Source organism: Emiliania huxleyi (genome assembly GCF_000372725.1).
Source record: "Emiliania huxleyi CCMP1516 chromosome Unknown EMIHUscaffold_175, whole genome shotgun sequence".
NCBI lineage: Eukaryota > Haptophyta > Isochrysidales > Noelaerhabdaceae > Emiliania > Emiliania huxleyi.
Window position 1 is genome coordinate 138,657 of NW_005200835.1, and position 21,349 is coordinate 160,005.

The following is a 21,349-nucleotide window of genomic DNA, read 5'->3' on the forward strand; positions in this document are numbered from 1 at the left end:
TCGCCTCATCTCGCCCGACATTTTTTTCTTTTCTAGACCACTCCGAGACCGACACCCAAGACCGACCCGAGACCCGAGATCGACCCGAGATCGACCCGAGATCGACCCGAGATTGACCCGAGATCGACCCGAGATCGACCCGAGATCGACCCGAGATCGACCCGAGATCGACCCGAGATCGGCACGAGCGATCAACCCAACAGTCCCCCAGAGCCCCCTCCGGGGGGACCCCCCCTCACCCCGAGTGTCCGTGTCCTTCGCGAGTCACCGATGGGGAGCGGGGGGGGGTGCGAGATGCACAGGGGAGGCTGGGGAGGGGGGGGTCCACTCTGAAGACAGCCGACCGCGGAGGGGTTTTGTCCCACAGGGTTTTACCCTCCGCGTGAGGATCGGCGCGGCGAGGGGGTAGGCTCGAATTCGCCGCGCAACATTTCACCCCCACAGGACCCCGCCCACCCCCCCTCATGGTCCCACCTAGCACCCCAATGAGCTTTCGCACCCCCTCCTTGCGCAGTGTCCCCCACTATGTGTCGCCGTCTTCGGGGCACGCTATCCTGTGTAGTCAGGGCAAGTGGGGGCGGGGGGCAGTCCCATCTCTCCTGTGTACGGGTGGGTTCTGTCTCCAGTCTCGGAGGGGGGCTTGAAGCTAAGAATATTTTATTTTTTCTTACGACCCTCACCCGCCAAGGCAGGTGTGCACTCTGCTAGTACTTGTGAGAGAGAGATTTTTTAAGAGTTGTGTGCTCACACCACGACTACACTGTGGGGGGTGCCCGAGCATGATGTATGTGCGCGTCTGTGCGTGTGTGGGACAGACGTTGTTGTCCTATGCGCGGGGCTTCCCGCGGGGACCAGCACACAGCACTGCCCCGGGGGGGGACGCAGTGCGTGCGAGAAAAAAATATCTACTTTTGCAGGCCAGCTCAGCCCGGCGCGCCAGGATGGCCGTGGGCGCACCGATTTGGCTGGTGCTCTCGTCGGCCGCCGCGTCGACGGACGGTCCCGGCTCCGAGCGCTGCCGATCTCTCGGCTTCGGCCCCTCGCTGCTTTGCACATCGTGCACAAAGCTCGGCGAGCATGTGGGCAAGGACAGCACGTTGGTCGAGGAATGCGCGGGCTGTTGCACGGACGAGGCGCAGCGGGCGTCGCACTTTGCCAAGGCGGTGCTCGACGTGTGTAAATGACGGCTGGGGCATTACCCAGCGCTCTCCGAGTTCATCGAGGAGCGCGCGGGTAAGTTTCCCAACCTATCCGTGACGTACACCCAGGGCGCACCGCCCACGCTCTACATGCAGGACGCCGACGGCCGGACCGTAGACGAGCTTAGTGTGGGCGGCTGGAAGACCGAGTACATCGATGAGTACCTTCACGAGAAGCTCAACGCTTAGGCGCGCGCCCTCCGCAGACCATTTGGCCTCTCAAGAGATGAAGCGCCCTCCCGGCAGGTGGCTGAGCCATCTGGGACGGCGCGGAAAAAGAGAGCGGCCTAGGGACGAGAGGAAACTGCGGCGTTTCATTTTCTTTGCTTTGATCACGCTTGAAAATCAGATATCGAGCGCAACGCATCACATCAAGCCCGACGTCACCTCACCGCGCTACGCGCTACCCACGGGTACTACCCCTCGCCTACCGACTACCGTGCACCGGCCACACCCACAGCTCCACTGACACCGCCGCTCGCCGGCGGGCAGCGCTCTCACGTCGTCAAAATCCATCGCGTTGGAAAGGGGCCGGAGAGAGGGGCACGCGGCGGCGGCGTCGGTCAGAGCTCGAGGACCTGCGTCGCCGTGCCCAGTAGCGAGGTGTGCCCGCCGCCGAACCAGCGCCCGAGCTCGACGCCCATGCGCTCACGCACCACTGCCGTGCCGCGCCTCGCGTCGTCAATCGAGCCGTAGCGCAGCGCCGTGATGAGGGCGGGGGGGGAGCCTCTCTCCGCGGCCGCCCGTGGGTCCTCGAGCATGGCGAGCCGGCCAAAGTAGTCGACATTTCTCTCCTCCATGCACCGCGCGATGCGGAGCTCGAACTCTCTCGACGCCGCTACCTCGCACATCTCGGCATACTCATCCGGCCCGAGAGGCACCTGCCGCGAGAAGGAGATGGACATCCCGACCTGGTACTCGCCGAAGCGCGTGTCGGTGAGCACGTCCGTGCCGCGGCCAAAAAGCAGCGTCTCCGCGGTCGGCAGCGGCTCGTCCTCGGGCATCGCGCTGCGCACGCATTCGTGGAATTGGCTGCCGGCAGTGAGGGCGTTGTCGGACAGCCACTCGATCCAGCCGCGCATGTGCGCCTCGTCGTTGAAGAATGAGCCTGGTGGCGCGGGCGCGTCGCGTCGGGCGCGGGCGCGGGCTCGGCGCACGCCCACCCGAGACTGGCACGCGAGGCTGGCGAGAGCGGCGTCTACGGCGGCGCACAGTTGAAGGCGCGGCCAGACTCCTCGACGTAGGAGATGATGCGGAAGGGGCGGACGTCGCACGAGCGGATGGCAGCCAGCAGCGGCGCCACCTCGGGTGGCGGCGGGATCACAGCGATCGGGTACTTGAAGCTCGGCTGCCCGATGATCATGCAGCGGCCCGACGCCATCGGGAGAGTGAGCTGCTGGCTGACGAGCTTCAGGTGGTCGGGAACCTGGATGGCCGCAGACAGCCTCGACAGGGAGACGCGCATTTTAGGTCTCAACCTGCCTTTTCTTTTAGCCCATTGTCTGCTGTGCCTTTTGTGGTGCTAGTTCGTGCCAGTCTGCTGTGAGAGGGGCTTGTATTTGTAGAATTCTTTTAGCCTTCGAAACCCATTGTTTTTGTTTTTGCTTTCGATGGATGAAACACCGCGGACACGGCATATCTATCGCTCTCGGGCCCCCCGCTTCTCCCTTCTTTTTTCAACATTATTATGCCCTCTTCCACGCCTTAACAACAAAACTCGTTGGGAGAGAGAGAGAGAGATTTGAGATTTGTGTTTGAACTTTGGTATTGCTAAAAATCTCTCTCTCTTAAGAGTTAAGTTTGTTCGCCTTAAGAGATCGCCTTAAGCTTAACGCCCGAGGCCTGAAAAATGTTATGTGTTAAAGAAAGAAAGAAAACAGACAGCCCAGGAGTGTTTAGAAACGTGAAGATCACTTGATTGTTTTTATGTGTTTGTTTGTATTGTTTTTTAGCAATACCAAACAGCTCAACAAACAAACCTCAAACGCCCAAGTACTCGCTCTCTTTTATGTCCCACCATGCAGAGCGCATCTCTCTCTCTGTTGTGCGAGGGCCGAGGCGTGAACCGCGCCATTCGCTCTCACCTGGCAACCCTGTCTGCACGTCTCGCGCGCGCGTGAAATTTTTAGCAATACCAAACAACTCTAACACTCACACGTCATTTGGGGCCTGGAGCCCTAACAACTCTATATTTGTTTTTCACTTGATTGAGGAGAGATTTGCGCCGGGTATTGTGGAGCAGGACACTACGGGCTGAACTGCCGGAAAACCGATAGCGTGTACTCGAGTGTACGCCGCCGAATGCGCCGCCCTTTCTCGCTTCAAAAAACCCTGTCAGCAGTCCTCCGCCGAACGAAAACGAGAGCCACTTAAACGAAAAAAAAACAGAGCGTTGTAAAGGAGCTTGGGGAACGCGGCCAACCCTTCCGGCCAACCCTTCCACTCCATCATGCTGAGATCGAGGAGGCTGGCTGCCATCGCCGCTCGTCGTGCGGGTGCTGCGCGGCGCGGCAATAGCACCGTCAGCGCCCTCGACCAGCTGCACGAGGAGAACATGGCTCTGCGGCGGGAGAACGAGCAGCTCCGCCAGGAGACGAGCCACTTTGCGGGCGCGCAGAGCGCATACACGCCGGCCCTCCACTTCTGGGACCCGCAGGTGGAGAGCCCGCCGCTCCCGATGCCGTGCTTCCGCGTGATGGACGACCTCGGCTGCGTCGTCGAGGGCGCCGAGCAGCACGTTCCCTCGCTCAGCAGAGAGGAGGCGCTCGCGATGATGACCACGATGGTGCACGTGTCCGAGTTCGACAAGATCTACAACGACGCGCAGCGGCAGGGGCGCATCTCCTTCTACATGACCTCCCGCGGCGAGGAGGCGGCGAGCGTGGGCTCCGCCGCGGCGCTGCAGCCGAGCGACATGGTGCTGCCTCAGTACCGCGAGCTCGGCGTCTTCTTCTGGCGGGGCATGACGATGGCGGAGATCGCGAACCAGCTCTGCGCCAACGCGCTCGACCGCGCGCACGGCCGGCAGCTGCCGCTCCACACCGGCAGCGCCGAGCGCAACATCATCTACGTCAAGTCCACGCTCGGCACGCAGTGCCCGCACGCGGCTGGCGTCGCGTACAGCCTCAAGCAGGGCGGCGGCGAGCGGGTCGCGATCTGCTACCTCGGCGAGGGGACGTCGTCGGAGGGCGACTTCCCCTCCGGCCTGAACATCGCCGCCGTCCACGGCTGCCCCGTCGTCTTCTTCTGCCGCAACAACGGCTACGCCATCTCCACCTCCTCGAGCGACCAGTATGCCGGCGACGGTGTCGCGCCGCGCGGGCCGGCATACGGCCTGCCGACGATCCGGATCGACGGCAACGACCTGCTCGCCGTGGTCGCCGCGACGCAGCGCGCGCGGGCCATCGCCATCGAGCAGCGGCGGCCGGTCCTCGTCGAGGCCATGACGTACCGCATCGGCGCCCACTCGACGTCGGACGACGACTCGGCGTACCGCAACCCGCACGCGCCTGAGCAGGGGTGGGACTCGGAGCGCGCGTACTGGGAGGCGCGCTCGCCGATCATCCGGTTCGGGCGGTACCTCCAGTCCCTCGGCTGGTGGTCGCCCCAGATGGAGGAGGACCTCCGCAAGGCGACCCGCAAGCAGGTGATCAAGTCGCTAAACGACGCGTCGGCCGCGCCAAAGCCGAACAACGCGTACCTCTTCTCCGACGTGTACGACGAGCCGTCGTGGCTGCAGCGGGACCAGGAGGCGGCCCTCAACGCGCACCTCGACAAGTACCCGGAGCACTACCCCGCGGTGGTGCGCTGAGGCTGCTCGGGACTCTGTGAGAGAGAGGCTGTGCGAGAGGGCTCCCAGGATGTGATGCGCCGGCGTGAGTGAGAACGCCGTCGGTGGTGCAGCATGAGGGCTCTTGGCCGCTGGCGGTCCGCGCCGCGAGTTCCCGAGAGCCATGCGCGGGGATGCGCTCAGCCGTGTCGGGAGAGAGTCTGCAGAGAGCAGAGAGCTCGCGACCTCTCTGTCTCTTTACTAACGACGTTTGAGAGTAACAGGCGCACTTATATATATATACCTAGAACACTGCCGTAGCCCCCACGAGCTACGCTACGTATATCGCTCGCGCTGTGTGCGCGAGGGCGAGCTCTCCGACGCTCTCCTCTGCGGTGGTCGCTGCATTGCTTTCTCGTAGCCCTCTCTCTGAGCTTCTCTGTAGGAAGTCCGCAAGAATTTTACAATGGTGTTAGTGTCAGCGCGCACTAGTCCCGTGCCCAGTGTCGTTTGCTCTCTAATGGTGTACCTGTGTTAGTGCCGTGCAAGTCCCGTCGTAAAATTCTGTCCCGACGGCGTCTAGAAGCACGGCAGTCGTACCCGGGTACTGCACCAAAGAGCGCTGAAAATACACGCGCGGCCTGGCATGCCGCCGGGCTATGGCTTGACGAGCAACGGCCGCTACCACGGGCCACGTCCTCCCCCCGGCCCGCCGCCCGGCCCGCCGCAGCGGGCGCCAATGCCGCCTTCCGGCCCTCCGCCCGGGTACCCGCGGATGGGGTACGGCCCGCGGCTGTCGCCTGGCATGCCGCCGGGCTACCCTCCCCACATCCCTCCGCCCCGCCACCCCGGCATGGCTGGCCAGCCGCCCGACTACCCGTGCCACCACCCCAGCGGCTACGATGACCGTCGGTCCAGAAGCGAGCGCGAGCGCGACTATTACAATGAGCGCGATCAGCCACCCTCGTCTAGCCGCACTGCTGCCGGTGGTCAGCTCAACGCTAAGAAGCTCAGCAGCCACATCTCGAATGCTGGCAGCGCTGACGCACTGCTCACGCTCTTTGCTGCCCACGCGTCGAGCTTGAACCACATCCACGCTGCAAACCTGTGGAACAAACTGGGCAAGCAGCGCGTCGAGCGGCGGCACGAGGAGCAGCTTGAGCGGCTGGTGCAGCGCACGCTCGACCTCGTCTCGTCGTGCAATGCGCGAGCACTAGCAAATATCGCTCACGGTGCGGCCAAGTGCCGGCTGCCAGTGAGTGAGGTGCGCTCGCTCTACGCGGCGGTGGCGGAGGCGGCGGTGCGCGGCGGGCTGGCTGGCTTTACGCCTCAGAACCTGGCCAACACGGTGTGGGCGTATTCGACGGCGGGCGTGGCTGCGGAGGCGCTGTATGCGGCGGTGGCGGAGGCGGCGGTGCGCAGCGGGCTGGCTGGCTTCAACCCTCAGGAGCTGTCCAACACGGTGTGGGCGTATGCGACGGCTGGCGTAGCTGCAGACGCGCTGTACGGGGCGGTGGCGGAGGCAGCGGTGCGCGGCGGGCTGGCTGGCTTCAAGCCGCAGGACCTGGCTAACACGGTGTGGGCGTATGCGACGGCGGGCGTGGCTGCGGAGGCGCTGTACGCGGCGGTGGCGGAGGCGGCGGCGCGGAGCAGGCTGGCTGGCTTCACCCCTCAGGGGCTGGCCAACACGGTGTGGGCGTATGCGACGGCGGGCGTGGCTGCGGACGAGCTGTACGCGGCGGCGGCGGAGGCGGCGGTGCGCGGCGGGCTGGCGGGCTTCAAGCCTCAGGAGCTGGCCAACACGGTGTGGGCGTATGCGACGGCGGGCGTGGCTGCGGACGAGCTGTACGCGGCGGCGGCGGAGGCGGCGGTGCGGGGCGGGCTGGCTGGCTTCAACCCTCAGGACCTAGCCAACACGGTGTGGGCGTACGCGACGGCGGGCGTGGCTGCAGAGGCGTTCTTTGCGGTGGTGGCGGAGGCGGCGGTGCGCGGCGGGCTGGCGGGCTTCGAGCCGCAGGCCCTGTCCAGCACGGTGTGGGCGTATGCGACGGCGGGCGTGGCTGCGGACGCGCTGTACGCGGCGGTGGCGGAGGCGGCGGTGCGGAGCGGGCTGGCTGGCTTCACCCCTCAGAACCTGGCCAACACGGTGTGGGCGTTCGCGACGGCGGGCGTGGCTGCGGAGGCGCTGTACGCGGCGGTGGCGGAGGCGGCGGTGCGCGGCGGGCTGGCTGGCTTCAACCCTCAGAACCTGGCCAACACGGTGTGGGCGTACGCGACGGCGGGCGTGGCTGCAGAGGCGCTCTTTGCGGCGGTGGCGGAGGCGGCGGTGCGCGGCGGGCTGGCGGGCTTCACCCCTCAGGGGCTGGCCAACACGGTGTGGGCGTATGCGACGGCAGACCATTATCACCAGGCGCTGCTTGCCGACTGCTCGCGCGTAATCAGCGACTCGCTCGCGCGGGATCCGTCAACGTGGAGCGTCGGGAACCGCGTTCAGCTTCACCAGTGGCAGCTCTGGCTTTCTCTGGAGCGAGGAGCAGACGGGCAGCAGCATCTCCTCCCCGCCTCTGAGCGCCAGCGTTGCTGCGACGCTATGGTGGCGACCATAGCTCGGACGTCAGGCTTGCAGCGCTCGGTTGCAGCTGTCCTCGCCGCCGTGTGGGGCCCCGGCTTTGAGGAGGAGCATCTCGAACCGCGCACCGGCTACTCGCTCGACCTGGCGCTGCCCTCGTCACGCGTCGCGGTCGAGGTGGACGGCCCCTTTCATTTCCTGCTGCCCGACGGCCGGGGCGTGCGCAAATCCAACGGGCCGACGCTGCTCAAGCGGCGCCTCCTTGCGGCGGCTGGCTGGCGGGTGATCAGCGTTCCATTCTACGAGTGGGACGGCTTCGCGACGGCCAATGAGAGGCAAACCTACCTGCAGGGGCTGTTGGGCTAGTTGACAGGCGCACACAAAGCACTGGCTCTCGCCGAAGGCTCTCACACATTGCCACCGATCACACCGCCGCCACCGTGCCCTCCACAGATGCCCCGATGAAATTCGCGCTGCTGCTCCTGACCGCGTGCGCGATGTTCGCTCGCGCGGATCGCGACCGTCTGCTCTCCCCTTGCTGCCGCTCCTCCGCCGCCGGACTGCCCTCTCCACCACCCTCGCCCAGGGGTCTACAATGCTGTCTTAAGGTCCGACAGCGTTCGGCACCGGGCACCGCGCACAGGGTATGTCTGTGCTAATTATTGAGAAAGTGCCTGTTACGAAAAAGGGCAGGGACTCGGGGCCTCTGATCCTGAGACGTTATCATGGACGTCATGAGATCAACGTACGCGCGCGGAGACCCGCGGGCCGCGGCGCGGACCCGGCGACCGCCAAAATCGCCCGCTCCGCACCGCCATGCCATACACCGCCCGGCTCTCTCTCTCTCGCGCGTGCCCCGCATTCGAGCGCGGGCGGCCCACCGTCTTCCGTCTCCGGCTCATGCCACCCCGTCCCCGGTCTCCACAGACTCCACCTCGAACAGTGTCGGCTGCAGCGCCCTCAGCCGCGCGTAGTCGGCCTCGACTTGCGCGGCGTCCGCGTGGAGGAGCACGGCCAAGCCGGCGCATGTGTCGAGGTCGACAGTCCGCTTGACCCGGTCGCCTGGATCGGTGGCCTCGGTCTCGAACCGCACCAGCGAGGGCAGCTCGGCCAACTCTTCGGCGTGCCTGCGGACGGGAAGTGGTGGACGGGTGTTGGGGGAAAGGGTGGCGGGTGGTGTGTGACGGGGACCCATCGCCTCAGCGCGCGGAGCTCTCCCTCGACGCTCGAGACGAGCTTGACGAGCCTGTGAGACACGGACCGGCGGTTGGAGGGTTGCTGATGTCTGGAGTGAGAGCGGCACAAGCTTCCACAAGCTTCTCACCGGCCGGCGCCACCTAGCGCCGGAGGCGGCGTCGCTGGCAACGCCTCCCAGCGGCGGCGGTCGGTGAAGGCGTCCAGAGTTGCCTCGTAGGCGTTGTATCCGAGGCATGCGTCTGCGAGCAGCTTGAAGTCGACCCCGTTCCACCGGCCGACGTTCGCCTCGACCAGCACCGGCCCGGACGCGGGCCGCTTGATCTCCAGGTGGGCGGGGCCCCATCTCACGCCTAGCGCGTCGAGGACACGCCGCGCGTACTCCATCAGCGCCTCGTCGTCGGCGTCGTTTGCCGGCCGCAGTTCGTCGCACAGGTTGACAAAGGGCGCGCCGTTCAAGCTCGCCTTGGAGTAGCGCCAGAGGGCGACCACCTTGTGCTCCCCGTCCCGGCTCACGCTGTCGACCACCCACTCCCGCCCTCGAAGCTCCTCCTGCAGCAGCACGGAGGGCGAGCCGGCCTCGTCGTCGCCCCGGAGCAGCGCGACGGGAGCGGCGAGTAGCGCCCGACACTGCCGCCCCGCCGTAGCCACACTGTCCGCAAGGCTGACCCTGATCGAGGCTTGCCCTCGTCGGGGCTTGCACACGACCCCGCGCTCCAATGGCGCCGCAAGCAGCTCTCGCACGAACGGCTCTCCCTCCTCCTCCCAACGCGAGACGACACGCTGCTGTGCGGCACGTAGCCCCGCCGCTCGCAGCGCCTCGTGCATGAGGTACTTGTCGCGTCGAGCGACGTTGATACCATTGGAGCAACGAGGCGTTAATGCCGCTGCCAGCCGCTCTGCGGTGGCGAGGCCGTCGTCGCTGCCACAGCACACGGCGACGATGCGCCCGCGCCGTCCTGTTAATGTTTCCGCCCATGTGCACTCCTCGCCAGCTTCTGGAGCGGCAAGCACGCCCTCGACCTCTCCGCTGAATCGCGACGCAAACGGAGGCGAAAACACCTCCACAACGTGGAAATGGCGTGCCGCACACGTCTCGAGCACACGGCCGCGCTCGTAGCCTGTAGGATCGACGTAGAGGATGATCGCTCGACTGAGGCCGAGGAGGCGAAAGAGTGGGTTCATCAGGTGCTCGTGACGACGCCGCAGGGCGCTCTCGACGGTGGACGTGCTCAAGCGTGCGCGCGCTTGGCGTGACGGGCTACCCGGGTACTCGAGTACCCCGAGTATCGTAGTCTTTGTTAGTATCGAGGTCTGTACCTCGAACACTATGGTGGCGACCATATCTCGGACGTCAGGCTTGCAGCGCTCTGTCGCGACTGCCCTCGCCGCCATCCGGCCCGGCTTTGAGGAGGAGCATCTCGAACCGCGCACCAGCTACTCGCTTGATGACCTGGCGTTGCCCTCATCACGCATCGCGATTGAGGTGGACGGCCCCTTTCATTTCCTGCTGCCCGACGGCCGGGGCGTGCGCGCAAATCCAATGGGCCAACGCTGCTCAAGCGGCGCCTCCTCGCGGCGGCTGGCTGGAGGGTGATCAGCGTTCCATTCTACGAGTGGGACGGCTTAACGATCAATGAGCAGCAAGCCTACCTGGAGAAGGCAGTCGCTTTGCCCCTGTTGGTGTAGGGTGTAGCACTGTGTCGTGTCGCTCCACAAAGCACACTGTGACTGTATAGCATAGTCCCTATTATAGTCCTGTGTCTAGTGAGTGTCAAGGCACAAGGGATAACGTGTGTATGACTCTCAGAAACTGCTCATGACGCGGCTCCGTCGTCTCACATCAATATTCCCTCTAAGTTAGTACATAAAAGAACAAACCGAGCGTGCGTTGAAGCTATATGCAAACCGCGCTTCGGCCCGCGGCATCGTGCTCAACGTCGTCTCACTCCGACGACTCTGCGCCACTGCCCATGACTGGCGGCTCCTTCCCGTCGCCCGCCTTGTCGCTGGAGAAGAAGCGCAGCAGCGCTGCCGCCGCCTTCTCGGCGTTGGCGCCCGCCACCTCTGCAACCTCCTCAAGGTCAACCTACTCGCGGAAGCGGCTGCGTCAGAGGGTGCATATGCCTTGGAGGGGGGGCACGGCCGGCTCCACTCGACCGGCGCGGCGGGGAAAGGGCGGCCGGCGCCGCCTTGCTTGAGCTTGGCCAGACGCCTACACTCGCACGAGCCAGCGTCGCGGGGGGGGCTGGGGGGTGGGCGGGTGCGAGGGGCGCCCTCTGCTCTCAGGGAGCGCACCTCTGCCGTAGCGCCACGTACCGCTTGCGCAGCGCGGCCTCCTCCTCGGCCAAGCCACGCCGCGTGGCCGACAGCGAGCTCAGCGCCTGCGCCTCGGACTCGATGGCGGTGCGCTTGCGGTCGAGCGCGGCCGTGGCCTCGCCCCGCACCTCCGCAGCCTGCGAGGCGGGGAGGCGGTCGTTCGAGGCGGTCGTGGTGGCGTGCGGCGTGCGGCGTGAGTGTGCGTTTCGTGGGTCTGTGGTGGTGGTGGTGGTGGGTGGGTGGGTCGGGGCTTACAAGGCTGGTTGGGGTCGGGTGCGTCTCACCTGAGACGCGGCCGCCTTGAGTCGGCGGACCTCCACGGCATTCGAGTCGACGGCGCCGTCCCACTGACTCTGCATCTCCTCCATGGCGGCGAGGGCAGACTCGAGCTGCAGCTTCATCTCCTCCGACGCGCGCCGCTGCTCCACGGCCAGCTGCTCCAGCGAGCGCTGCGCGCTCTCGCGCCGCGCCGCCGCCGCCTCCATCGCCGTGCGGACCGTCTCCGAAAAGTCGCCCAGCGCCTCGATGCGGTCGTCCATGTCGGCGACCGACGCGGCGAGCTGCCGCCCGGTATCTTCGATCCGCTCGTCCAACACCGCCGCCATGCGCGCGCTCGCGCCCCCGCCCGCGTCCTCGCCTTGCCCGGCGGCGGCAGACGCGTCGGGCTCGGGCGAGTCCTCCGGGAAGAGAGAGGCCGCCTACGCGACAACAAGAGCAGCCGCGCCTTCGCCCCCCCCCCCCCCCCCCGTGGCGTGAGGCGGTGGGAGCGGAGGGCGCGGTGAGCTCGCCGTCGCGCCATTCTCGAAGAGCTCGACCGCGGCGAGGGCCTCTTCGAGCGCGGAAGTGGCGTGCGCGCGCCTGGCCTCGAGCGCCGGGGCCTCCGTTTTGAGGGTCTCAATCTCTTTTCGCAGCGCCTTGGCCAGCTCCTCGCTGTCGGCAGCCTCTTGCGTCGCGGCAGCGGACTCCTCGGCGACTACGTTGCGCTCCTTGCGCACGCGGGCGAGCTCGAGGCGCGCGATGCGAAGGGCCTCGCGCTCCGACTGAGGGAGGGAGGAGAGGTGTGAAGGGTCGTGAGGTGCGAGAGAAGAGGGGGCGTGAGGTGCGAGGGAAGAGGGAGCGTGAGGTGCGAGGGAAGAGGGGGCGTGAGGTGCGAGGGAAGAGAGGGCGCGAGCTAGCTCTGAGGGAGGACGTGCGCTGCAGGCGCGGGCCTCGTAGGCGGCCAGCCGCGATGTCAGCGCGGCGCTCTCCTCCTCTAGCTCGGACGACATCGCCTCGCGCCGCTCCTGCAGCGCAGCCACGCTCTCCGCCGCCTCAGCCGCCTCGGAGCGCGCAAGCTCGAGCCGCTCCGGCAGCGGCTCGAGCGCGGCGGCCGTCTCCTGCAGCGACAACGCTGTCCGCGTGAGGACGCTCTCGCTGCAGGCTACAGGGTGCTGCCGCCACGCGCCTCCTTCTCCCGCGCCAGCTTGGCCAGCTCCGCGTCGCTCGCCGCGAGGGCGGCGCTCGTAGACTGCAGCTCTGCCGACAGCTCCGCCACGCGACTGCGCGCCTCCTCGAGCGCGGCGCACCGAGAGCGGTGCTCGGAGGTTGCATCGGTGAGCTCAGCGGTGAGGCCCTCCTTTCTCGCCAGCAGGTCCGCCTGCTCGTCCGTGAAGATCGCGATCGCTGGCCGCAGCTCGGCCAGCTCCGCCTCGAGCGTCTCCGCCGAGTCGCGCAGCGAGGCAATCTCTCCGGGGAGTGAGACGAGCGTCCGCTCGGAGCTCTCCTTGGCTCGCTCCAGGGCGGCACACTCCTCGCGCAGAGGGCCCGCCTCCGCCTCTGCCGCCGCGACCGCCTCCTTTGCGGTGGCCAGGCTCACTGCAAGCGCATCGCGGCGGTCCAGGTGCTCGAGGGCCATGCGGCCGCGTTTGTCCAAGTCGGCCACCTCGTCGGCAAATCCTTTGTCATTGGCCGACACTTGAGCGATCAGCAGATCTATCAACTGTCGCTGCTGCGTCTCGAGTGGCGTGCTCGGCTTTGTGAGAGCTTGGACTTCGGACACCGCTGCTGCAAATTCCTGTCGGGCTTTGCGGGCGACCGACGGTGCACGTTCGTTGAGGACCATCGACATGGGTGGGCTCCGGATGGGTGGGCTCCGGATGCGCGACGGCTGGAGGCCAGCGGCGGAAGCGCACAGGATCGAGCTGAGCAACATGTGCATCAGCAGCGCCATATGAAGAGCCTCACAAAAGAAGAAAAACCGCTGCACCTGTTCCCACCCACCTGCCTTTGCGGAGCAGGACGCCGTGGTCGAGTGGTGGAAGCGCACAGGAGGATCGAGCTGAGCATCATGCTGTTGTGCATCAGCAGCGCCGCTATTAATTTTTCACAAAGAGAATTTTCACAAAGACCCAACGAGAACCCAACGCACTCTCTCAAATGACAAGCGATCCCACGACAGCGAGTGCGGGGACTACATGATCCGTACGTGAAGGGTGGAGGTGCCCGTCCGCAGAGCTAGGCGGCGCGAGCACCCCCCACTACTGGGGCACAAAGAAGAAAAGCAACGTAGAATTCTACGAAGACAAGCCCCTCTCACAGCAGAAATGTCCTCAGGTGTCATTGCTGGGCGAGGTGGCGACGCTTTGGGGCTTGAGCCGCGGGGGGCGTGCGCACTCACGCATCGGGGTTGGTTCCGCGGCAGTCACGTGCACATGCACACATGCATGCATGTGCATGTATGTATAGCAGGGGACCGGACCGAGCCGATGGCTCGCCCCGGTGAGCGGAGGACGGGACTCTGGGACTGGGGTCGGGCGATCACACGTGAGGTGTTTCCGTGTACGTGCGTGGAGTACGGCGTGGTGTGTCCGTGTTAGCTCCGAGTAAGAGGGGGCCGCGTTCGGGGTTCGGCAGTTAAGGGGAAACCCGGTACACGGAACTAACCCTCGGAGACCCGTGTTTACTTTACGGCCCTTTCCCTGCGAACGCGCACCCCCTAGGGCTAGGGCTCTCTAGCCCGTAACCCGATGGACCGATCATCTGGCCCGCTGGGTGTGCTTCTTAGCTCCCCGGCCCTGGATGTTGCCGACTGCACTCCAAGTGCTCCAAGTGCGCGCACACGCCGTTCTGGAGACGAAAGCTCGCTGCGAGAATTCCTCCCCTGGGTTGTCTGTTTTCTTTCTTTCTTTTCTGCTTGGAGCAGTTCCTTGATTTTTCTTTTACTAACGCGTCCGTGACCGTGTGTGCCGGTAGCGTGTGTTTGCGACGCGTCGGGCTCGGGCGAGGATCGGGCGAACTCCGGCCGCAACTTCGGCCCCCTCCCCGCATTTTGCGCTACACCCACACACGGGTGGGAGCTCAGTGCAGCCTTTCTCTGAGGGTCTCGCTGTAGGACTGTCCCGTCCTCATCGCACCGTCTGATAGTTGTAGCCCGAGACGATGACCATGAGCGAGCCGAGGATGATCGACCCATTCATTGGCCCTACCGCCAGACAGCGGCAAGAGTCAGGCGTGTGTGTGGGAGTGCGCGGCATGCGCCTCATCTCGGGGGCTGACCGTTGAAGGCGTAGTGCCCCGCGGCGGTGGTTAGCACGATGGAGGAGGCGGTCGAGAGGTTCTTGGCGAGCCCGTCGGCGTACTTGATCACCATGGCAACGAGGATGCCACCCAAGGCGCCGAGGAGGGCAACGAGGCAGGTGATCGCCGACCAGCCCGCAAACGGTGCACTCGGGCTGTCGTAGAGCGCCCACGGCAGGTAGATTGCGAGCGAGTAGGCGGCGAGCTGCAGGTTGCGGTCCCACACCGTCAGCGGCGTCGTCTTGAGCACCTTCTCAAAGTAGACCGTCGCGAGGCCCGAGAGGAGACAGTCGAGCGTCACCGCCACCACTCCAACGGTGTACCCGCCCACGCCGCGAGCAGGCGCCGGCGGCCCGCCGGCGGCGGTGGCGCCGCCGTTTGCCGCGGCGAGGAGGTCGCAGGGCCTCCGGTCAGGCCCAGCCTCGAGCGAGATGAGTAGGACTCCGAGCACGAGGGAGAGGAGGGCACACCATTTTGGGACGGAGAGGGTGCGCCCGAGCAGCACGCGCTGGAAGGAGGCGGTGAAGAAGATCTTGGACTGTTGGATGACGGCGAAGGTACCCGCATCGATCCGGCCTCGACCGCCACTCTCTGCGGCGGAATCGGCACCGTCGGCGCCCTCTGGATCGTTCTGGCACTCCTCGGCTTCCTCCCGACGGTCGGCGGCACCAACCCCGTGCGCTTTGAGTCAGATTCGATCCTCGGCATGCGCATTCAGAGCCACTGGTTGCCCACAACTGGACAGTACCTTGCGTATCAGCGGGACACGTACACGAATGTGACCGGCCGGGATCTGCAGCTCGAGGCGGGACGCACGACTTCCCTCTTCAAAACCATGACCGAGACACTCGACCTCGCCCGTACCAACATCGCGAGCGGCGTCAAGCTCAAGGAGGACGATTTGAAGCCGATCAAAGACCTGCCAAAGATGGCGGACCGTAGTCCGACGGACGTCGCCCAGACGATGCACGACCCGACCGCCCTCACCAAGGGAACGAGCTACCTCAGGAAATATGTCTTGAAGGCAAAACAAGAACACTCCGGCCGCTTCGTTCTCAACGACAGCGCTCGCACAAGGCCGTCCTCATGGCGGAGGTGCGATGACGTATTAGACTACATTTGGAGGCAGAAAATATTGCTGCAGGACAAGACTTCAAAGATCGAGAAGCTGCAACAACTCCTACACAGTGGAAGGCAACGCACGGAGCTACCGATTGGAGCAGTTTTGGTATGCGTCTTCCTCCTCTCTTTCCTGAAAACGTTGCAGGATTGGCTTCTGCCGCGGATCCATGGCGAGGTGCAAGGCGTGCCTGTCAGAGCAATCAGAGGGGTGGCCGTTCCCGCAGCACGACTGGTTCGAGTTCCAGTTGTTGTCGACGCCGAGACGGTTGACAACTTCACGGCTTGCCTTCTCCGAAGTCTTACGGAGAGAGAGTTGAGAGAGAGATTTTTAGGGGGCCAATGGTCCACAATTCACAACGCTTCCAATATTGTGTACCAGAGAGATAGGTGTGAGAGCTGTGGGCGCGGCCTCTTCAACTGAGCCAGTTGGTTACTGAGTTGCCGAGGTAAGGGGAATGATCAGAATGGCAAGGCTGGGAATGCGTTCTCAGAACGTTCAGAACACCGGCCACTGGGCCCGCCTGAGGCGCTGAGACCCGGAGCCTCTCTCTCGGCACTAGCAGCAGACAGGCACAGGGACAGTGACGCGGCTCATCAGTCCTCCCTCAGCCCGACCTCGGACGGAAGACTACAAAGGTCGCAGGAACGATCAGAGAACGGCATCCATCCAGGCGGCACCGGCCCTACGACTCGGACCGTGCCACAGCCCATCCCCCCGGGCAGCCCACCGCCCACCGCCCGGCCCCAGCCGGTCCGACCTCTTCACGCGGCGACGATCGCGCCGCCGGCCGCCGCTGGCAGGGCCGCCGCCTCCGTCGGCGCCAGAACAGGCTCGAGCAGCAGCCACGACTCGTACTCTGCCGACGGCGAGCCGTCGTATACATCGACGACTCGAGCGAGAGGTCCGTCGCCGCGCCGAACTTGGCGACGAAGTTGACGCGGTCACGCTCGATATAGCGGGTACACCTGGTGCGGCGCGCATACTTGAGCACACCGTGGTTGGTGCAGTTGGCGCACGTGCCTGTGGGATAGGGCGCCATAGCGACGCGCGCGCTCCGGGAATTTTTCGGGTATACCTGAGAATTCTCGGGTATACCCGGGTTTTACCCGGCCGGCCACCTGGGTCGGTCCGAGGGTGTTCCAGGAATGATCAGAATGGCGAGGGCCAGAACGTGTTACATGTACTAGTCAGAACGGACCCCAGTTGCCGTTCCCGGCAACTCAGGTTGGTTAGAGGCGTGTGTGAGTGGTTGCTACTTTCAACGATCGGCGTCGTGTTGGTCCCAACACTACCCGTCGCAAAACACTTGCCGTTTGCGTCGCTGGCACTAGACGTGCCACGCCCTGGAGGGCGGGCCCGGCGCCACATGGCGCCGGCCAAACCGTCTCGAGAAATCAAACAAAGACATCGGGGCGCCACAGCGACTATCAGGAGCGGATCCGTCAGTTAGTCGTGTTCACCTCACCGTGGGCGCCGTGGCCGCTGGCTCGACCGAGCAATCTCAGCGCTGGTGCGGGAAGCTCTGACGCAGGCAGCTGCAGAGCGCCCGCAAGACTGAGCTCCCGACCGGTGATCGAGTGGACAAGTAGAGATGGCCGCGAGACGCGGGCCGCCGAGGTCGACAGTGCTCCTTCTCGCCGTTCTCATCGGGTTGTGTTTCGTCTTTCTCTTCAGCCTGGAGCGGCACATGCGGCGACCAGCCGCTGCTCTTCGTAAGGCAACGGAAGAGGAGTTGGCTGCGCAGTCACGGCGGCAGCGAGAGGTGGCGCTGCCACGGCAAACAGAGCCCGCAGCAGGCACGACGATAGCGTGTCCGCTGTACTCTGGACCGGGCTTCGGCAAGGCGGGCGCCAAGTACACCGAGTTGCATGCCATAAACTTGCACTCGCCGTATCAGGGCCTGCCGGAACCACCAACCGCGACGCTGCAGCAGTTCTCCCTGCGGCGACTGCGGCTGCTCGCGGGCAGTGCACAATGGGCCTCGATGCAGGTCAACCTGAATTACCTCCTCTCCATCGACCCCGACACCCTGCTGTGGGCGTGGAGGCGCAATGCGGGCGAGCATCCGAAGGGCAGACCCGCCGGCGGCTGGGAGGCGCCGCACATGGAGCTGCGGGGCCACTTCCTCGGCCACTATCTGTCTGCGTGCGCAATGACCTGGGCTTCAACAAACCACTCCGTTCTCGATGGTCGGATGCGGTACGTCGTCTCCGCCATGGCCGAAGTCGCTGCGCGCCTGGGCGGGGGCTACCTCTCTGCCTTTCCAGAGTCGCTGCTCGATCGGTTCGAGCGCATCGAGCCCGTCTGGGCGCCCTACTACACGCTTCACAAGGTGTTGCAGGGGCTGCTCGACCAGTACACGATCGCCGGCTCCTCTCTCGCGCTGCAGCTCGCCATCGGCCTCGCGGCGTACGTGGGCGGCCGCCTAGAGCGAGTGCTATCCACCTCGGGGCTGACCCACCACTGGGCGACTTTGAATATGGAGTACGGCGGGATGAATGACGTGCTATGGCAGCTGGCGGCCATCACCGGCCGGCCCGAGCACCGTCGGTGGGCCTCTCTATTCGACAAGCCTTGCTTCCTTTCGCCACAAGCAGCCCACGAGGATCGACTGTCAAAAATGCACGCGAACACGCACGTGCCCATCGCCATCGGGGCGCTGCATCGGCATGAGGTGACTGGTGAGCCCGTCTTCCGCCTCCTCGCTGAGAACTTTCTCGACCTCCTCAACACGACGCGCACGTTTGCGACCGGCGGCTCCTCCCACCACGAAAATTGGGGCTCGCCCAACAAGCTGGGCCACCTGCTCGGCCCGCCGCCATTCGGAACGGTGCACCAGGAGTCGTGCGTGACGCACAATACGTTGCGGCTCGCCATCGACCTCTTCCGGTCAACGCGGCAGCCGCAGTACGCAGACTTCATCGAGCGGCTGCAGCTGAATGGCGTGCTCGGCACTCAGCGTGGCACGCAGCCAGGGCAGATGCTCTATTTCTACCCCCTCGGCACAGGGGTCAGCAAGAAGGAGGCGGGCATCAACCTCGGCACTAGCGGCTGGTCCCACCCCACCCAGTACTTCAGCTGCTGCATGGGGACCGGCATCGAGGCCCATGCAAAGTTACAGGAGGCAACCTTCTTCTTCGCCCCTCCTGTCACCGCCGCCGCCGCCGCCGCCTCTGGCGGCCCAGGGTCGCCCGCCGATCTCTGGCTGGTCTCGCTCGTCCCAACCGAGCTGGTCTGGCCGGAACAGCGCGTCCGTGCGACTCTCACCGCCAACGGGGCGCTCGATGTGCCGAGCGGCACTCCGTGCAACGCAACCCTCACCCTCACGCCCCTCCAACTCGCGTCTCCTGAGCGACACGGCGCATCGGACGCCGCTGGGCTGCCGTCCTCCCTGCGGCTGAAGCTCCGCATACCGCGATGGGCACGCGCTGCGGCCGCCGCTGCCGCCTTGCGTGACGGTGGCGGCGACGGAGGGCTTCGTGGCTCGGTGAGCGGCGCGGTGGCGGCGGGCAGTACCGATCTCAATGTGGACTTTTGGAGCTTCGAGCTGACGCCGCCTGTGCGGACTGGCGAGGAGGTGAGCGTACGTCTCTCTCTGCCCGCCGCGCTGCACGTTGAGCCGCTCAAGGACCCACGCTGCCAGTACAAGGAGATGACAGCGCTGCTGTACGGCCCGCTCGTGCTCGCCGGCCTGACGACGTCTGGGCAGTCCGAGTTGCACGGACGGTGGCGCACGTCTACCTTTTCGCGCGCCCGTCGGCGCGCCCCTCACCGTCGCATGCTCCGGGGCGTAGGCGCGAGCGCCTCGACGACGCGATTGTGCCCGTCCCCGCGGACGCGCGCGGCCAGCTCATCAGCTTGCGGGCCGCCGAGAGCGGCGAATTCCTCTCTGTGCTTGGGCAGAGCGCAGTCGAGCTGCGAAGGCTCACCGAGCCTGGCTTCTCGAATCGGCGGCGCGGAGGCTCCGATGCCGCAAACGCCGCGACTTTTCGCGCTGTGCCACGAGCCAACGGAGAGGTAGCGCTCGAGGCGTTTGCGCTCCCAGGCCGATTTGTCGCCCCGTCTGCGGCCGGTGCCCTCATGCTTGAGGTGCCAAGGCGCGGCTCATCGCCTCATGGCTGGCGGTTGCACGCGCTGGCCGGCAGCAGGTTGCGGTTGGAGCCGGCGGGGTGGCCCGGGTGGTTCATTGGAGCGGTGTCTGGGCCGGCCGGCGCGAATAGCGCGCCCCGGGCTGCGGAGCGTTTGGCGCTCGTCAACGGCACGGCGCAAGCGCTCGAGCTCGAGAAGAGGCCGAGCGCGGCGGAGTACCCGCCGTGCTCCTTCTGGGCGCGCGGCGCGCGCGGGCAGGGCGTGCTCATGTGGCCGCTCAACGAGATGGTCGACGAGACCTACACGGTGTACTGGCGCTTCTGCGGGGTGGACGGCTGTCCAAAGATCGAGGCTTGCCGCACGACCCCGGCCCAGTTTTGTGCGCGCGCTTCACTAACCGCCGCGTGTACAGGTGCCACGCAAATGGGTGCGAGGGGACGGCTACCTTCCGGCGGACTTTGAGCTGTACTCCAAGGAGACCACGCTCACGGAGGCGAAGCGCATCTGCTCCGCCGACAGTCGCTGCACGTCGCTAACGGTCAACTGTGGGACTGCGGACTGTGGCTGGTCCGAGCCTGCACGGTTTATCTTCAAGACCTTCTCGGACCCACGCACCGTGCTGCAGCCGCGGTCGGCAGACTCGGGACACTTTTGGCACTCGTTCTGGAGCGAGGAGGACGACACGCCACGTGCTGGGCCTGGCGCGGGGTGCGCCATCGCCAGCGCGAGCGACGGGCACATGGACCTGTCCAACTACACGCAGGGCAACCCGTTCGAGGCCCGGTAACACACGTGCGTCGTGCGACATTTTCTAGAAAAATTTTAGAGAAAGCTCCTGGGTGCGGTTGGTGCATGGTGGAATGGTGGGTCAAAGATTTTTTTGTGGCCAGTCCCCAAACCTCTCGAAAATAAAGAAAGACAACCGCAACCCAAACGATAGGCGGGATGGGGGAGGAGACAGGGTCCCCACGCCGTGGGGCTCCTGTCCTTTAGATTTGGAGTCGCGCGGGTCGCCCCTCTAGCTAGCTTGCCCCACCAGTGCAGGGTCTGTTGTGGGGCGACGACTAGCCTAGGTCTCGTCCTCCCTGATTGCTGCTTTCTCCTGCGGAGGGGGGGGGGGGGGGGGGCTCATTCTGCGTGTGGCCCGCGCCGCCGCCGCGCGCCGGCTCGAACGTCGAAGGCGGCTAGACCGTGTACAGCGAGGTTGGTCTCAGCAGGGCTTGGTTTCCCCCAAAATCCAAAGAGTTTGTCTCATTACATCGAAGGCTAGCTCAAAAAAAGTTATTGCTGGGGAGAGAGCCGCATCGCGGCAGGAAATGACACACGGCTCCCCTTGCTCTCGCCCTCCCCCCCTTTGAGCCGCCCTCTCGCCGCGCGCCCCCACCGCGGGGGGAGTTTAAGGTGCGGTTGCATCGATCGCTGACTACACATATGCGCCAAGGGCAAGGGGCAGCCGCCCTCTCGCCGCGCGCCCCCACCGCGGGGGGAGTTTAAGGTGCGGTTGCATCGATCGCTGACTACACATATGAGCC

The 21,349-nt window shown here is 65.4% G+C and overlaps 8 protein-coding genes across 8 annotated transcripts; 4 read left to right on the forward strand and 4 right to left on the reverse strand.

Annotated features, from left to right (window-relative positions):
• Positions 1-940: 940 nt before the first annotated feature.
• On the forward strand, positions 941-1,548 carry EMIHUDRAFT_364929 (hypothetical protein; the record flags this gene model as incomplete). The annotated part of the gene is made up of 1 exon (XM_005783939.1): positions 941-1,548. A coding segment is annotated over one exon (244 nt), but the record flags the coding sequence as incomplete, so codon positions are not given.
• A 214-nt stretch (positions 1,549-1,762) lies between these two features.
• EMIHUDRAFT_112756 (hypothetical protein) lies at positions 1,763-2,664 on the reverse strand (the record flags this gene model as incomplete). Its single annotated transcript, XM_005783940.1, has 2 exons — positions 1,763-2,307; positions 2,412-2,664. 2 exons carry the CDS (start codon positions 2,662-2,664, stop codon positions 1,763-1,765), a joined length of 798 nt encoding a protein of 265 aa, XP_005783997.1.
• A 1,313-nt stretch (positions 2,665-3,977) lies between these two features.
• Positions 3,978-5,266, forward strand: EMIHUDRAFT_442181 (putative 2-oxoisovalerate dehydrogenase alpha subunit mitochondrial precursor). Its single transcript, XM_005783941.1, has one exon. The coding sequence runs from the start codon at positions 3,982-3,984 to the stop codon at positions 5,008-5,010; it is 1,029 nt and encodes a 342-aa protein (XP_005783998.1). The 5' UTR covers positions 3,978-3,981; the 3' UTR covers positions 5,011-5,266.
• Positions 5,267-5,821: 555 nt separating this feature from the next.
• EMIHUDRAFT_231747 (hypothetical protein) lies at positions 5,822-7,903 on the forward strand (the record flags this gene model as incomplete). The annotated part of the gene is made up of 2 exons (XM_005783942.1): positions 5,822-6,136; positions 7,379-7,903. 2 exons carry the CDS (start codon positions 5,822-5,824, stop codon positions 7,901-7,903), a joined length of 840 nt encoding a protein of 279 aa, XP_005783999.1.
• Positions 7,904-8,435: 532 nt separating this feature from the next.
• EMIHUDRAFT_231749 (hypothetical protein) lies at positions 8,436-9,916 on the reverse strand (the record flags this gene model as incomplete). The annotated part of the gene is made up of 2 exons (XM_005783943.1): positions 8,436-8,664; positions 8,862-9,916. 2 exons carry the CDS (start codon positions 9,914-9,916, stop codon positions 8,436-8,438), a joined length of 1,284 nt encoding a protein of 427 aa, XP_005784000.1.
• Positions 9,917-10,676: 760 nt separating this feature from the next.
• Positions 10,677-13,259, reverse strand: EMIHUDRAFT_231750 (hypothetical protein; the record flags this gene model as incomplete). The annotated part of the gene is made up of 7 exons (XM_005783944.1): positions 10,677-10,820; positions 10,892-10,946; positions 11,030-11,187; positions 11,365-11,748; positions 11,866-12,023; positions 12,240-12,440; positions 12,491-13,259. The coding sequence occupies 7 exons, from the start codon at positions 13,257-13,259 to the stop codon at positions 10,677-10,679; spliced, it is 1,869 nt and encodes a 622-aa protein (XP_005784001.1).
• A 1,174-nt stretch (positions 13,260-14,433) lies between these two features.
• Positions 14,434-15,313, reverse strand: EMIHUDRAFT_231751 (hypothetical protein; the record flags this gene model as incomplete). The annotated part of the gene is made up of 4 exons (XM_005783945.1): positions 14,434-14,510; positions 14,585-14,914; positions 15,074-15,143; positions 15,215-15,313. 4 exons carry the CDS (start codon positions 15,311-15,313, stop codon positions 14,434-14,436), a joined length of 576 nt encoding a protein of 191 aa, XP_005784002.1.
• Positions 15,314-17,178: 1,865 nt separating this feature from the next.
• On the forward strand, positions 17,179-20,604 carry EMIHUDRAFT_468168 (hypothetical protein; the record flags this gene model as incomplete). Its single annotated transcript, XM_005783946.1, has 3 exons — positions 17,179-19,454; positions 19,523-20,144; positions 20,230-20,604. The coding sequence occupies exons 1-3, from the start codon at positions 17,320-17,322 to the stop codon at positions 20,602-20,604; spliced, it is 3,132 nt and encodes a 1,043-aa protein (XP_005784003.1). The 5' UTR covers positions 17,179-17,319.
• Between the last annotated feature and the right edge of the window lie 745 nt (positions 20,605-21,349).